At 37.4% G+C, this 17,016-nt stretch overlaps 2 protein-coding genes across 4 annotated transcripts in view; one reads left to right on the plus strand and one right to left on the minus strand.

Moving 5' to 3' along the window:
- LOC138315435 (chromodomain-helicase-DNA-binding protein 8-like) overlaps positions 1–2,026 on the minus strand; it is a 49,279-nt gene extending 47,253 nt beyond the window's left edge. For all 3 annotated transcript variants that reach the window (XM_069256464.1, XM_069256460.1, XM_069256463.1), the window contains exon 1: positions 1,920–2,026. The gene's annotated coding sequence lies outside the window, so the exon portion shown is untranslated. The remainder of the gene's footprint in view (positions 1–1,919) is intronic.
- An 8,142-nt stretch (positions 2,027–10,168) lies between these two features.
- Positions 10,169–15,973, plus strand: LOC138315436 (uncharacterized). Its single transcript, XM_069256465.1, has 2 exons — positions 10,169–10,752; positions 12,596–15,973. Exon 2 carries the CDS (start codon positions 12,608–12,610, stop codon positions 13,844–13,846), a length of 1,239 nt encoding a protein of 412 aa, XP_069112566.1. The 5' UTR covers positions 10,169–10,752; positions 12,596–12,607; the 3' UTR covers positions 13,847–15,973.
- Positions 15,974–17,016: the final 1,043 nt, after the last annotated feature.

Genomic DNA, 17,016 nt, shown 5'->3' on the forward strand with positions numbered 1-17,016 from the left:
AGCAAGGCTTCAATCTGCCACTGAATGCATTTAATATTTTGATAATGCAGTAAATTGTCTGCTGGATTCTTTTTTTCCAAGTTTCATGTTAAACGTGTGATTGTATAACATTTAAAGTTAATATTAAATTACACATAACTTTACTATGCAGATGTTACGACTCAAATGGAAAGAACACAAGGTCATAATTTTAGTTCCGGGTACCAAAATATTAGTACCATACCTCAGTCCTGGGTACTCAACATATATATCACAATGGAATAATGAATTAGAAAATACATGTTATATATAATTATACATTTATCACTTGCTGTGCGGAACAATCTGCAGATTGAGGGAGATTTAGTGCAATCATAATAGCTAGGTGAATGAAATATACTTCAAAAACATTAGTGTTGTGTCCATTTTTAACATCTATCTGTAATTTGCTAACCAGTATTGGACAATCATTATGGATAACTATAGTTGATACATCATGTCAAAGTGAACCTGCTTGTAAGTAGCACGTTTTCCTATACAAAAGAAAGTGTAACAGAATGAAATAAGTATTCTTTCAGACAGTCTCTGGTGTCATCCGAACAATACACAGTCATGTGAAATATAAATTTCAATAATGTTCCTTGTATACATGTTAACAAGAAAAAGTGCCATCCTTCGTGAGTAAATTAAGCAAAACAAATGAGAGAGATTATGTTGTTTTATCCACTTTTTAAGTTAGATTTTTTAGAATATCCTTAATTTAACTTAAGAGGTATATTATAAACATTACTAATAACATTAAAAGATAATCTGACCAACAATTCATATTTACTGCAACAAAGTATATTTCATATTTCATTTGTGCTAATGATGTCTTCATCCGTATATTTACTTCACGCAATTTACCACATCCATATCATAAATAATAGAAGCAAATTTAAAATCAAATTTGAATTTTTTTTGTAAAACATCTTAATATCTCTAGCAAATTTTACGAATAAAAATTGCAGTATTTACCTGTATGAATGTGTTAAACAGTAAGTCTACATGTGTTATGTAAAATTTAAACATATTTCAACAGATGTTGTGAAATTCTTTACATGCAATGAAAATGAATAGGACTTCAGCAGTATGTATTTTTCACATAGTAAAAATAAAGGCAGTTCTTCCTAAACATAATGGGGTTTTCCCAAACCTTGAACTACAATGTACAAGGGATTTTCCTGTAACATTTTAAAGATGTTGCTACAAAATTGAGAAAAAGCATCAAATAATGCAGTTAAATAATATAAATATTTCTACAACATCTGCTAGCCAAAAAGATTAACTGTACAACACAGAACAATTAAAAGGTAATAATAAAGCTAACCAGTTACCCCTTCGGGGGCCCCATTTGAGGTCGAGATGAACCACGAATGAACCTCTCTTGCTTGAACTATGGCGTTCAGAATAAGAATTAGACATAATATCGGATACCAAAACGACATAAAAACACAACAAACTTGTAAAGTATCATCAAAAAAATTGGCGAAGACAAAGAGGTCGGCCATTAGTGTACCGCGTGTGTGTGTACTAAGATAATGATTTTCTGTTTGGGCCCCATCCACGGGACAACCCGTATTGTGTATTTACCAACGCACGTGCAACACTTTCCGAGTGACAACAACCGATAATTATTCACTAATAAACTCATATTACATACAATGAAACATACACCACAACCAAAATGCATATTTACCTATCCCTGTCACCACACAACAATGGAAAGTTTCGTTTGAACGCCATTTCGGTGTGTAGTTTTTGGAGAATTTTATCTAACAGAAGCCAGGGACAAATAGGGACCACCGTAAGGGGCATGTTGTCAATTCAAGGTAAATGACACAGATGATAATATAATTAACAAATTAATACACAAATAAAACAACATTTAAACACCCTACCTGTCCTTTGTCGAGAAAAATAGACAATTTTCAACCGGATGATTTTGTTGAGTTTAGACCGCTTATAACCTCAACATCATGCATCGTGTGAATAGCAAGTGCCCTTCCATAAGGACGATTTTGATTGGCCAGTGGATGAAGTTTGGAACAGGCAAAAAATTAGTGTTTGTTTATTTTAATAGGATTTAATCATGTTTTATGTCATATGAACAGGTAAATTTCGATGAAATTAGTCAAGTAGTATTTCATTTTCACCATGTTATTTATTTTTATGCATTATCTGCATAATTTTTTACCCTTGAACGCTTCGCCGTGTCAGCCAATCAAACCGTCTGTTACAAACGCGTCTAATGCAATGGGCATATCTTCGCTGTCCGAAGATAAACCAATCACAATGGACTTTTTCAAAAGATCCCCGGATGCAATTACTAAATTTGTTTTTCAATGGCCAGGCGCAAATCAATCCAGTTAACAATAGCCTATTTCTTAAACTTCTTCCCCTCTCGAACGGACGTACATTTTAAAACCTCTGCATACTTTTTGTACATAAAGGATTTTCTTTACACACACAGCGTAGTTAGGCTTGCTTTAGTAGTGGTCAGTCCTATTTTTTATAGCTATACGTGTGACATGTGTACACAGCCTACAGCTAACTACATTGTATATCGTATCTTCTTAATTACATAACATCTAGGTAAACGGTGTTGATTTTGTGTGACATCTGGGGATATATCAACTGTTTTATCGCATATGACGATATTCCAAATTTCGAATATATTTAAAGAGATAATTATAACTCAACATTTTAATTTAAAGTACAATTTTTCCAGTCACAATTTTTTTACATGTTTCGTTTTTATTTGTCTATCTTATATACATGTACATCTGACAGTATTACCGTCTTAGAACTACCTCTGTAAAAATGCTCCCTTTCCATCCTCTTTGTATGTTATATATAACACTGTATAGCCTTCGATTTGTATAATGTTTGACAATGAAATGTGACCATAGGGACCTGGCACGAACTTTTTTAACCTGAAAAGTAAACCTTTTCTGACAATTACATATGTAAGATCTGCAATGAAATCAACAAGGATGTCATTAACACTGTGAAATAACTTCAGTCTTGAAAAATATATATCTACTAGAAAGATTTTTTTTTCAAACCCAACGATAAAATTTTATTCAATTTTGCTTGTTACGAGCATTTCCATGGCTTAATAATTTACTTTATCAACCCAAAAAGGAAAATGACGTCTCCAGTTTTAACGTCGCTTCTAGTAATCACCTGAAATAACGGCGTATATTTCATAGAAAAAATTGTCCGAAATGAATTTTAATAGTTGGACTGTAACATTCTATGATGAAATCAACAACTAAGTACTGCCTTCCTTGCAAGTAAATTCAATAACCTTTGATTATAGCTTTACATTGATTGTAAACAATGAAAGACAGCATAGACTACAAGGCGAGAGGAGGTCTGGTGCATCGTGAGATTAGGGTTCAGCAAGAGAAGGGGAGGGAGAGGGGTTGGGGAAGAAGGCAGATATGTGGATTCGAGAATCTGAGGCGCATGGACAAGATAAGATGCATATGCAGCAGCAATTTAATCAAAATTCGACTTCGGTGACGTTTCGTTACGCTCCAACACAAGTATTAAATTGATATGAAGCGGACATTTACAGAGATATATACAAGAGCCCAACTGAATTTCCAACTGCGATCAGTCTTCACAGAAGCTTAGGGACTACATTTTACCATGGATGTGTACTGTTCGGCAAAATGTTGGACAAAATGCATGTGCTTAGACACTATCAGACGGTATAAGAACAAGGGCGTCATACATGAAGACATATACAACGATCGAGGTAGACTAGCTGATATAGAGAGAGGACAGCAGAAGGAGGTTAAAACAAATTGGAACCATCAGGGACAGAGTGTGACGTCGCTGAAGACAAAGGAGAAACGGACTATGTACAGCTTTGTGAATGAGGGACAGAGTGTGACGTCGGTAAAACAAAGGAGAAACGGACTATGTACAGCTTTGTGAATGAGGGACAGAGTGTGGCGTCGCTGGAAACAAAGGAGAAACGGACTATGTACAGCTTTGTGAATGAGGGACAGAGTGTGACGTCGGTAAAACAAAGGAGAAACGGACTATACAGCTTTGTGGAGGAGGGACAGAGTGTGACGTCGCTAAAAACAAAGGAGAAACGTGCTACAGCCTTGTGAAGGAGGGACAGAGTGTGGCGTCGCTAAAAACAAAGGAGAAACGGACTACAGCTTTGTGAAGGAGGGACAGAGTGTGGCGTCGCTAAAAAACAAAGGGGAAACGGACTACAGCTTTGTGAATGAGGGACAGAGTGTGACGTCGCTAAAAACAAAGAAGAAACGGCCTACAGCTTTGTGAAGGAGGGACAGAGTGTGGCGTCGCTGGAAACAAAGGAGAAACGGACTACAGCTTTGTGAAGGAGGGACAGAGTGTGGCGTCGCTGGAAACAAAGGAGAAACGGACTACAGCTTTGTGAAGGAGGGACAGAGTGTGGCGTCGCTGGAAACAAAGGAGAACGGACTACAGCTTTGTGAAGGAGGGACAGAGTGTGGCGTCGCTAAAAAACAAAGGAGAAACGGACTACAGCTTTGTGAAGGAGGGACAGAGTGTGGCGTCGCTGGAAACAAAGGAGAAACGGACTACAGCTTTGTGAAGGAGGGACAGAGTGTGGCGTCGCTGGAAACAAAGGAGAAACGGACTACCGCTTTGTGAAGGAGGGACAGAGTGTGGCGTCGCTAAAAAACAAAGGAGAAACGGACTACAGCTTTGTGAATGAGGGACAGAGTGTGACGTCGCTAAACACAAAGAAGAAACGGACTACAGCTTTGTGAAGGAGGGACAAAGTGTGGCGTCGCTGAAAACAAAGGAGAAACGGACTACAGCTGTGAAGGAGGGACAAAGTGTGGCGTCGCTGAAAACAAGGGAGAAACGGAATACAGCTGTGAAGGAGGGACAAAGTGTGGCGTCGCTGGAAACAAAGGAGAAACGGACTACAGCTTTGTGACAGAGGGACAGAGTGTGGCGTCGCTAAAAACAAAGGAGAAACAGCTACAGTTTTGTGAAGGAGGGACAGGTCGTGGCGTCGCTGGAAACAAAGGAGAAACGGACTACAGCTTTGTGAAGGAGGGACAGAGTGTGGCGTCGCTGAAAACAAAGGAGAAACGGACTACAGCTTTGTGAAGGAGGGACAGAGTGTGGCGTCGCTAAAAAACAAAGGGGAAACGGACTACAGCTGTGAAGGAGGGACAAAGTGTGGCTTCGCTAAAGAACAAAGGGGAAACGGACTACAGTTTTGTGAAGGAGGGACAGAGTGTGACGTCGGTAAAACAAAGGAGAAACGTACTACAGCCTTGTGAAGGAGGGACAGAGTGTGGCGTCGCTAAAAAACAAAGGGGAAACGGACTACAGTTTTGTGAAGGAGGGACAGAGTGTGGCGTCGCTGGAAACAAAGGAGAAACGGACTACAGCTTTGTGAAGGAGGGACAGAGTGTGGCGTCGCTAAAAAACAAAGGAGAAACGGACTACAGCTGTTAAGGAGGGACAAAGTGTAGCGTCGCTAAAAAACAAAGGGGAAACGGACTTCAGTTTTGTGAAGGAGGGACAGAGTGTGACGTCGGTAAAACAAAGGAGAAACGGACTACAGCTTTGTGAAGGAGGGACAGATTGTTGCGTCGCTCAAAACAAAGGAGAAACGAGACGTACTTGCAATGACAAATGACAAGAGGCCGCATACATGAGGATCTGAACTACATGTACAGATCATAGTACCCAGACATACATGTAGTCCAGACCTATGCCAGACCAGACATCATTGTGTAATGGTCTGCGAGTACAAAGAAGCAATTGATAGTTAGGAGTTGTGTCATGGGAAGGACGGCGTGGACAGACAATCAAGAGGACGCGTGCCAAGTACGAGGACATGTTGGGAGAGTGTTATAGAAGAAGGGATGACAGACCAAGAACTTATCTGTGGAGGCTTGGTGCAGAGGCTTGTATTGAGATTGTCAAGTAGAGGATCACTGACCGGAAAAGAAAAGCAGTATGGAGGCTTGCCCAAAGAGCTCAGTGCAGAGACTCGCCCAAGGAGCTCAACGTGTCTCCAGTTGGGCATAGAGGAAAAGAAAACGCAACACGCAAGTATGCCACAAAGTTCATCGTTATTGAAAAAGGTGGAGGGCTAGTAACAAATGTAGCCCAATTATGTAATAGGATGGACACTTTCTGCCGGAGTAAGAGTTCATTATTCATTGACATGATCAATGCATTGCAATTCTTTTCCTTGAGAAAAATAAGAAACTTTTTTTTATGGAACTCGGTTATGTATTGAAGTCCTTGGGGAACGGGAAATCTGTTCAAATTCTGATATCAATAAGACAATGGATATGTGTGAACAGGGTTTGAAATTTATTTCAAATTAAACAGTATTTCATTATACTCCATTTCATATCAATTATAGTGTATATTAAATTAGCATCGACCAAATTCTACTTTTAAGGCATGAAAAATATGGTGATGGAAGGGAGTTAACTCGTGTGGTTTAGATAGCTATCATCTAGCTGGGGATCCCATGGCTCATTAAACGTGATGGTACATAATGTACCATACTTGTTTAAAATAAATAATAACAACAACAATTCTATAAACAGAGACTACAATAAGTTAACGATGATTTAAAAACCTTTTAGCAATTAGATTACAACTTTTTATTCAAAGAACAACACCTGTACACATGTGTGTGACAGTATCAATGCCTATACTTTTTGTAACCTGTGGCGAGTAAACTACCCATGGCCCAAGCTCATTTGAAAATGTGGTTACACAACGATATTAATGCTGATTTTTATGGTGAGCGTGGTCTATGGAAGAAGGAACATGGATTTCTTCTTGTAGTTTTTGATATCTTATTTCTATGTAATATCATTATGTTTAGGTTTCCTGTAATAGGTTTATAAAATGTGTAGGGTTGATTTGCTGTCAAAGATTTCCTTTGTTTTCTCTTCATCCGTAGATATCATTACTTTACTTTAGCCTACGGGGATATGATCAAATTATTGTTTTATATAGGACCATTGCGAGTCTGCATGACAAAATATGCAACGTTGAACTGAAACTTGGTTAAAAACAAGGATCAGTGAATCTAATCGTCAATGGAATGCCTATACAGATTTTATTTTGTCATTTCTAAACTTTCATTTTCATATGTGTGTTTGACCCACAACCGTATCGTGACTATTTATTTCGGTGTTAGGTACACGTGTTACATAGCACATTGAATAAAAATATACCAATTATCACCGTTACATTTAGCGTTTTTGAGTGCTAACATTCTCTCTTTCTATTTCTATACTTTGTCGCTCACACCTTCAGTTTTCCACTTGTGAGAGAGCATGGTATTTGAAATAATTAAACGATTTTAAAAATATATTCTAGAGAACGAATTACCCAATAAAACTAAGCTGACATGTCTTCATGAAATTACTTCAAAAATTATAAAAAAGACATTTCACATAAATGGAAGTAACACTTTATACATTCGGTATGAGGAACTACGCCATAAAAATTGCAGTAACGCTTGAACTCTTGCCAGAGTGTAAAAGTGTTTTTATTTTGCAAGAAAAATAATGTGTAGTGCAGAAATGTAGCTAACTAACCCTCAAACAAAATGTACATTATTGCATTTAAAGCAATAAAACAGCTTATAAAACCAATTATCGTATTTATACTAGTGTTGTGCCACACACGTTCTCATTTTGGTGCTTATGTGAATATTTTCAATCATATTCTAATTTTCACTAAAACTGATGGAAACAGATGGCACTATCTAAAAGCATTAGATATTGATTGTCCGCTATAGAAATAACTTTTCAACACACAATACATGTGGCCCTACTCTAGTCTACATACCCATCCAATGTAATGTATCGAAATGTTTTTGCAAAATCTTTTGAAAATCTCGATTCATTCTTGGAGTTAAATATGATAAATATCCATGATACCGACATTACATGTAGGTCAACACTCATAATAAAGGATGTTTCACAACACCTTGCTCTTGGTGCCAATCAACGTCGGTTTATTTTTGTAACTTTTGTATGTTTTTATTTTTTCTGACGATTTCATGGAAATGATAACATGATTTGTGTACATTAAATTTAGTTGAAATTTCCATCAACTTCAAAATAATCATCCTTCAAACTATACTACCGTCATCAACTAATCAGTAACAACCTTAGTGCAAAGTCACCAAACAGTCTTGTAGGTACGGTATTGTGTTACGACAGACTTCATAGCAACAGTCAAGGTGTCTGTTTCAGACATGGTGAGCTACCATTTCTTCTCGACATGACAATCCACTTTGTCCACTAGTTACCAACTACTCAACCTGGCCTCGATTCTTCGACGATTCTTCGACACAAAAGTGATGACTTAAAGTCAAAACTTAAGCTATTTCTATGATGTAATCTATGTTAATAATTTTAGACTTAAGTTGTTGGTTTTTTTTTTACTTAAGTTTGTTTCGAGAAATCGGGGCCAGTAGTTCGTAATAAGCATAAAACAAGTAAGAATTTCATAATAAATCTTTTTTCCAAGCTGAAAATTGCAGCACTGCTGATAAAAACGTTTCCAAAAATCGAATATTCGAATTAATATTGTAAAATATTCTTCTTTGTAAAAAGAACTGTAACTGTAATAATTTAACTTAAAAATCCATTTAATTTTATCAGAAATGCAAATAATTACTTCTCTTATAATGCATAAAAAACAGTATATAAAGTTGTTCTATAACTTTTCAATCAGATAACAACAACAACAAATAATAAATGTTTTGCATTCCTTTTTTATGCATATGGGATAAAGTTTGCTATTGGAGGAGTGTTCTTCAATTGCTATCATCCATTTTTCGTTCATTTTAGTTAAGTGCTAGTCAATAATTGTAGTTAACATTTAATGGAAATATAGATTTCAATAATCCTGAGATGAAATCTTACATTTAAATATTCTCTCGTTTGTCTATAGTACAAATGATATTATATTTTAGTAGTACACGTGTAGACATTTGACTTGTTATCTGCGGTATGTTTTATGAAATAAAAACTGATGTTGATTTTCGTAATAACAACTTAGCTATGTCGTTATAACGACTTAGTATGTCGTAATAATGACTTAAGTATCTCGTAATAACGACTTAGTATGTCGTTATAACGACTTAGTATCTCGTAATAACGACTGCTATGTCGTAATAACGACTTAGTATGTCGTAATAACTACTATGTCTTAGTTATGTCGTTATTAACGACATAGTCGTAAGTCGTTATTACGACATAACGACTAAGTCGTTATTACGAGATATTAAGTCGTTTACATTATTACGAGATACTAAGTCGTTATTACGACATACTATGTCGTTATTACGAGATACTAAGTCGTTATTACGACATAACTAAGTCGTTATTACGAGATACTAAGTCGTTATTACGACATAGCTAAGTCGTTATTACCAGATAATAAGTCGTTATTACCAGATACTAAGTCGTACTAATTTATTACGACATACTAAGTCGTTATAACGAGATACTAAGTCGTTATAACGACATAAATTTTTTTTTCAATGGGACCCTAACAGGCTTCCGTAAAAGTGTTTATTCTTGTATGTGGGTATATCCACGAGGCTTTGATAAAAATGAAATAAGCTAAAATGTGCACAGCGCCAGGATTTAGAGGGCGTACTCGGTGTTTACCTAAGGAATATAAACGTTTTTCCGTGTACAGCCGACGGCTGATCATCGTCTAAACTCGATCATGTGGTGAATAATTTTCATATGATTCCATTGTGTATTGTATAGCACAAAAGACAGAGAAAACCCAATAAATAATAAACCTATTGTATAAAAGAAACATTTACACTTCTACTTAATGATCCATGTTACCTATGAAAGTAGCTAGTTAAAAAAGCTCCTGTGTGTGGCCTTTCTCTATTATAAGTTATATCTGTTGACCTGACCGCTAAGACATTCGATAGTAAGTTGTCACCACATTTATGATATAGACAAACCCACACTTTCCCTAGAGGTATGACCAGTTTGTTTCTGTAAAGTATTTAATTCCCGTTTGACGACTATGTAGCGTTAGTCTAAATAAAAATAGTAGAAGGTCAAATTTCACTTAAGTTGTCAATATCGAGACTGGTAGCGCAGAGTGTTTTTTAAAAGACGTCGACTCTCTGTACACAAGTAATTTATTATCGGTTCGTAATGATTGAACCTTAAAAAAATGGTGGTGTATTCTTAACAACTCTCCAGTTTTCAATTTAGATGTACGATTGTGTTAATGCAGGGGTCGATTTTGAGGTTCATTCGTGGCATACCGTCAACTCGACATTTAGTCAATCAGTTATAGCTTTAATTTCTCGATGTAACCACAAATGTTTATCATCGATTTAACCACCAAAACATACGGAGGAATGCAATTATTGCAAAGAATGGGGATTTGATTCATTCTCGAGATTGGACCATTCTTGATGTTTTTAAAGTTGAAGAAGAAGACAATATGTCCAAGTGATTTCTGTGTAATAGCGCACTGCGCAGAATGGAGGGACATTTTTAACTAATGGCGTGACGGACATTAATTAGCTAAGAATGACACACGTATTTGATTTGACACTGAGGAACCATTTTAGAGGCCTGTGCTGTAGTGATATTCGAAATTAATAGAGACATTACAGAAAGGACCGTTTATCAGTCGCTGAAGTGGGAACCCCGAGCAGAGACGTTGTGTACCGATGTAAGTATTGACATATGTTTGTTGGGTGTTTTGCTAAATCACCAATTACTGTGCTGGTAGACTTCAAAAGGAAAAAAGGGGGTTAAATTGAGTAATGTCGATTTGTAGTACAAATCCATAGTTCTTAGATAGCATATACTCTAAAATGAGTATTTTTGAGTTTCAAAATCAGTTGCCCTCAGAGATAAAGACAGTTATTAAAGTCTTTACTCTCTAGCATTACCGCCGGGTGCCAGAAGGACATTGTCACTATTTGTAGTCTTTGTTTTCTTTAGCCACTAATAATCTGCGTTTTACTTAAATTCTATATCAATCGCTATATAATATATTGGACATTCTCGGGACTCAAAGTAACAGTTTTAACTGGTGTCTAAGTGTGTCGTGCGTGGTATATCAAATGAAACGATTTACAAATACTGATTGCTTTTTAACACACAACTGAATAATGTTTAGTAGGAGATTTGTGCTTTAATATTAAAACTTCCGTGTTATAAGTGCGACTATCGTGACCATAGCAATTATCACGCAATAGATCGCCATTCCTGTCCTTGTAACAATTAACGTTTCGTTTTAATCATTTCTGAAAAAATCTAAAATCAGATTGTTTGTCTGAAAAGACCATAGAATGAAGGTTACCTGTAAATATTGGGGATCTAAAGGCACCAACAAAGAATTGTACGATAGACACACAGGGTATCAAGTGGCTTTAGACATTCAGATGCGCCATTTTATTGTTCTGAAATGAGAATCGGTAATGCTAAGGACCTAACGCAATGCTTACCAGAGACAACTAAAAACGTCACTCAAAATGCATTTAATCAAATATTGATAGCTTGTACATGATGGTGCAAAAGAATAACGGCAAAATTGAATAACTTTCAGCTCTACGAATTTTGATATAGAATCTTCCAGTAGATATTCTGAACTGCACTGTTTATTGAATACATTATATAACCGTCACAGGAAAATATTATTTTCAAAATATTTTGCTACAGTATGCATTAAATAAAAAGTTTTGATAGGTGTAGATTGTCCCTTTTATGACGAAATTGTAGGGGAAATAGTACTTGCTTGATGAACAGTAATTATTTGAAATCAACAGTCTATTTAAATTATCAAATCATTTTGAAATCGTCGCTTGACTCGGATTCGATGTAGATATTTCTAATTGTATAACATGCTTTTCTATTAATCAAACGTAGCTGATCTTTGTTCTTGTATACGTTTTTTTCGAAATGCATTATTGCCAGAACACTTCCATGGTCTAAATTCTTTGGACTAGCTATCAAAAATCAAAATATTCAACAAACGTTTCGTGAAGTGCATTACTTTGTAAACTGATAGTAACGTCATGCTCTGATAATGGAACAATTGTATCATGTTCCTGACATTACTGCATAGCCAGTCTTAAAATGACGAATTAGTTATTGCTATTCCTTGATGGAGTCTTAGAAATGGCACAATACGAAGTAGCTGTATCGTGAAGACTGTGTGATTTGCCTTTTATGTATCCAGTTTAGTAATTACATTTTGTCAAATTGTGTCATTGGTTTCAACAGTTGCAACAGTTTATTTGGTTTCCTTAGATACACGAAAATTTTAATTGTCAATTCTTAGTTTCATTTGTTTCAAATCATACATCTGGCACATGTCATTCATTCTTTTGCATTTTGTAAGAAGTTATACAATTACATTTTTCATTAATACACTAAAGTAGTAAGATTTGTCGTTTGTAATTTCACCTCGTAATTAAGCCCGCTATTATGAGTGATTTATGACAGACATTGTAGATTTTGTAGCCTGGATTATGCATGCATACTATGACTATTTTGTATATTTTCAGATACTGTGAACTATGCCAAGAAAACTCCTACCTGACCACCTGTTTGGTGAGACAGCCAACAGTTCTATCGTGAGGATGAGCAACGAGGCTATGTTACAAACCAAGATGAAAAACGAGCACGAAAGGTGGAAGTTATTGAAAGAGCTCAAGCAGTTGATTTCCAGCGAGAGAGTAGCACGTCTACACAGTAGTCGCGAGCTTGAGATGCTGAAAGACGAGTACACAAAGATGTTGGCGTGTGGCAGTGTCTATAGAGAGCACGGCTTCGAGAGGTATGACCTAAACACCAACAGACGACCAATGACAGAGAAAAGTCATGTTCAGAACAACAACCTACCTCAACTTTCTCGACAAACTTCACAGTGTTCGACGCATCTCACCGACACGGCAGACGACATTCCAGGCTATGTGAGGGTACTGAAGAGGGCTCCAGTTAGACGGAGTAAATCGGATGTGTCGGACATGAGACGAACTCAAAGAGACGTCGGTACCCGGACCAGGTTTTCCTCCATCGCTGAGAGTGATATCAGTGATATCTCCACAACCGTCGACAATAATAGAAATACTGACATGGACGATCTGGAAAACGATATGGAACCCATTCCAGAGGAACAAATTACAGACACAGCAGATGACGAAGAAGAGAAAATAAGATCTGCTATATCGACGATACTTGCGGTAAAATTGCATGCTTTGGTAATGTGGAAACAACATATGCACAAGGTACCAGAACGAGCTGCTTCAGAACGTCCACGATTTGTTCGGAAAACTACCGTAGGTGAAGCGCCCCCGTCAACAAACATCCGGGCACCGTTGTCCCGACAAGCCTCGTTTTTACCAGGGGACTGTAAAACTGTGTTTTCAATGAAGAAGTTCATCGAACGTGAAATATCAAATAGGGCAGTGGTGCTTTCATCACCGAAGAAAGACAAAGCAAAATTTGACAAATTGATTGAGAAAGCTCGTCTTCCTCAACTCATTGAAAGACGGAAGACAACGTCAGCAATATTTCGAGATTTTCGAACATACAAAGAAACATTATCGCCTCGAAAACTCGAAGAACTCATGTCGGACCAGAGGAGTATGGCGAGGAAAAGGCAGCCTTACGTCCTTGACTACAGTAGACTGGAGGCCATCCGCTCAGGTACCGATATTAAAGACGAAGAAGTGCGGGGTGATAATCAAGGAGACGTCAAACTTGACATCACACATGGTTGTGACAGTCCTCAAACTGCAAACTGCAAATCCTAGAATCCGTCTTTGATAACGGTCATTATTGCGTCAAAGATCTTGGCGCTTGGGAGGTATTTATAGCAAGAACCTTGGTTGGCGAAGATTTACTGCTCCTTGATTTATGAACTCGATTATGCTTTCATCAGTCACGTGTGCTTGTCTCATTGTTTATCAGTATTATCGACAAAATGTGTGACCCGAGTGGGACCCTGCTGTCAAATGGTGTTTCTACCATTAGCGTCAGTTCTTCACGTCGTGAGTTCAAGACCTATCTGGAGCAGATGCTAGGTACTTAGAACGTCTTTATTTAAACTACTCCGACCAGCTGAAATTTGGTAAATATGAGTGGATGGAAAATGTTCTGACTCAAGGAATGTCTCAGTGGATATAGTTATTAGATATCTTACCATAAAGCATACAGTGTTTCGTAATTAAATAATCACAGTATCTTGAAAATAAGTATGGAGTAATCCAGACCAAGGCAGTCTACCACATGTATTTTTAAGAAAAGTGGACATTACTGAGTAACAAAATTGGGAAATGCGTCGTCTATTAGTAACTTATACAATGAACTCTTTCCGTCCGGACAGAGAATATCTTCCTGTCTTTGATGCATGATGTATGCTGTAAATACTGCTGTAATTCAATCATGACATCTGCAACAGGAACATCGTCATGGCGTGTAGAAGTGCGATAGACTTCTTTATCAACAAGTCATCTGTTTGTCTCCAACTTTAAATATAATGACATACACAGTTTTGTTGGCGATATCCCCATGACGATGGTGTTGTCTCTCTTTATGAGACTCTCCTTTGGATGGATGGTATCAATATAGGCTGTGGTTGGCAAGGACCCGACAAATCCATGTCTGGTTGTACAGAAAACGCACGTCCTGTACTTTACTGCTTTTTATTACCACTTTAGTACCTTTGAGGACCCGGATGTAAACTTTCTGTGACGTCACGCCATCTTTTCTGAAATCTCCTATAACTAGAACACATTCAAACTAATCTATTCTGTTTGACTACAAAAGTCCATTCTTTGCTTTAAAATTGCATAATTTTCGAATTTACAAAAATGGGGATGGTACTACTAAGAAATATAAAATAAATACAAAAATCTGTCGGATGTTCATTTTGTAAATCTTCAAGATAATGAAGACATTGGAGGTGATATACATCAATCATTACATTATTGGTCCGTTTTGTCGTATGTCTTTTTAAATTCGGACTATTAAACAGACTTGTGCTCTTAAACTTATACATGCTGCATAAGGATTCACAGAAGGATGCCATTTAAAAGACTAGTTTACAGAATTTCACTGACTTGACACGCAGATTTAGTATTCGATATAGCATTCAAGTCTGAACAAACACACATCTTACTGAACCTATGTTAAACACTCGTCTCCGATCAAGTTTCGGAAATAGATACACTCCTTACTGTTAAATCAGGACTCGTAAACAGAGTCGTACTCTTATTATCACAAGAAAGTTAGTAGCATCCTCCTACAAACTCTCATTCTTGCTGATATTTCATCCCACCAGCTCTTGTGGGTACACACCAGCGTTCGTCCTAACGAAGTTATACTCTGCAATCAAGTCTGATTGGTAAGGTAACTTACCAAACCAAGTTTCCATGGTGAAATATGATATTTCAACAACATTTGCTGGGCAATATTCACCTTCAGAAACCCAGTGTCTAAAGACCGCAACGTAACTAGGCTGATTACGTGTGTAACCGGCTATTGGTAATGTCATGCTGCTCAACATCGTCAGAGATTCACGGATGGTTGTTCTTCGGTACGCTACAACGATAAAAGAAGCGCGTAGCGTAGTGCAATCAACCGAGGATTTCCTGACGATGAATGGCCAAGCAAATATCACCAATCCAATCCTCGTGCACGCATTATCAAATGTTTGTGAGTTCTTCTTTGTGACTTAAGTGCTATATATTCCAACTAATTGTTGGATGCAAAGTCATGCAATTCAACCCATGCTCATTGGTTTAGTCCATACACCATTATCTACTAATACCAAACCAAATCATTTATCGTGGATAAAGAAGCCCAACTTCAAAGTCACACAGTGAACCACAATGTACTATTATTCAATTCTTTTGGACAAAGGACAAAATTAAAATGTTCATCATTGTCGCAGACAGAGCCTTTAGTTTTGCTATGATATAATTCGGGGTGGATATAACAACAGTGACAGAAACCCCTGAAATATCAAGGATGGTTGTCATAAGTTAAGTTATGCATTTCAGCCAACATTGATGGGTTAAGTCATACACTCCAGCCAACATTGATGGGTTAAGTCATACACTCTAGCCAACATTGATGGGTTAAGTCATACACTCCAGCCAACATTGATGGGTTAAGTCATACATTCCAGCCAACATTGATGGGTTAAGTCATACACTCCAGCCAACATTGATGGGTTAAGTCATACACTCCAGCCAACATTGATGGGTTAAGTCATACACTCCAGCCAACATTGATGGGTTAAGTCATACACTCCAGCCAACATTGATGGTTAAGTCATACACTCCAGCCAACATTGATGGGTTATAGTCATCATCCAGCCAACATTGATGGGTTAAGTCATACACTCCAGCCAACATTGATGGGTTAAGTCATACACTCCAGCCAACATTGATGGGTTAAGTCATACACTCCAGCCAACATTGATGGGTTAAGTCATACACTCCAGCCAACATTGATGGGTTAAGTCATACACTCCAGCCAACATTGATGGGTTAAGTCATACACTCCAGCCAACATTGATGGGTTAAGTCATACACTCCAGCCAACATTGATGGGTTAAGTCATACACTCCAGCCAACATTGATGGGTTAAGTCATACACTCCAGCCAACATTGATGGGTTAAGTCATACACTCCAGCCAACATTGATGGGTTAAGTCATACACTCCAGCCAACATTGATGGGTTAAGTCATACACTCCAGCCAACATTGATGGGTTAAGTCATACACTCCAGCCAACATTGATGGGTTAAGTCATACACTCCAGCCAACATTGATGGGTTAAGTCATACACTCCAGCCAACATTGATGGGTTAAGTCATACACTCCAGCCAACATTGATGGGTTAAGTCATACACTCCAGCCAACATTGATGGGTTAAGTCATACACTCCAGCCAACATTGATGGGTTAAGTCATACA

This window comes from Argopecten irradians, chromosome 2 (genome assembly GCF_041381155.1).
Source record: "Argopecten irradians isolate NY chromosome 2, Ai_NY, whole genome shotgun sequence".
Classification (NCBI taxonomy): Eukaryota; Metazoa; Mollusca; class Bivalvia; order Pectinida; family Pectinidae; genus Argopecten; species Argopecten irradians.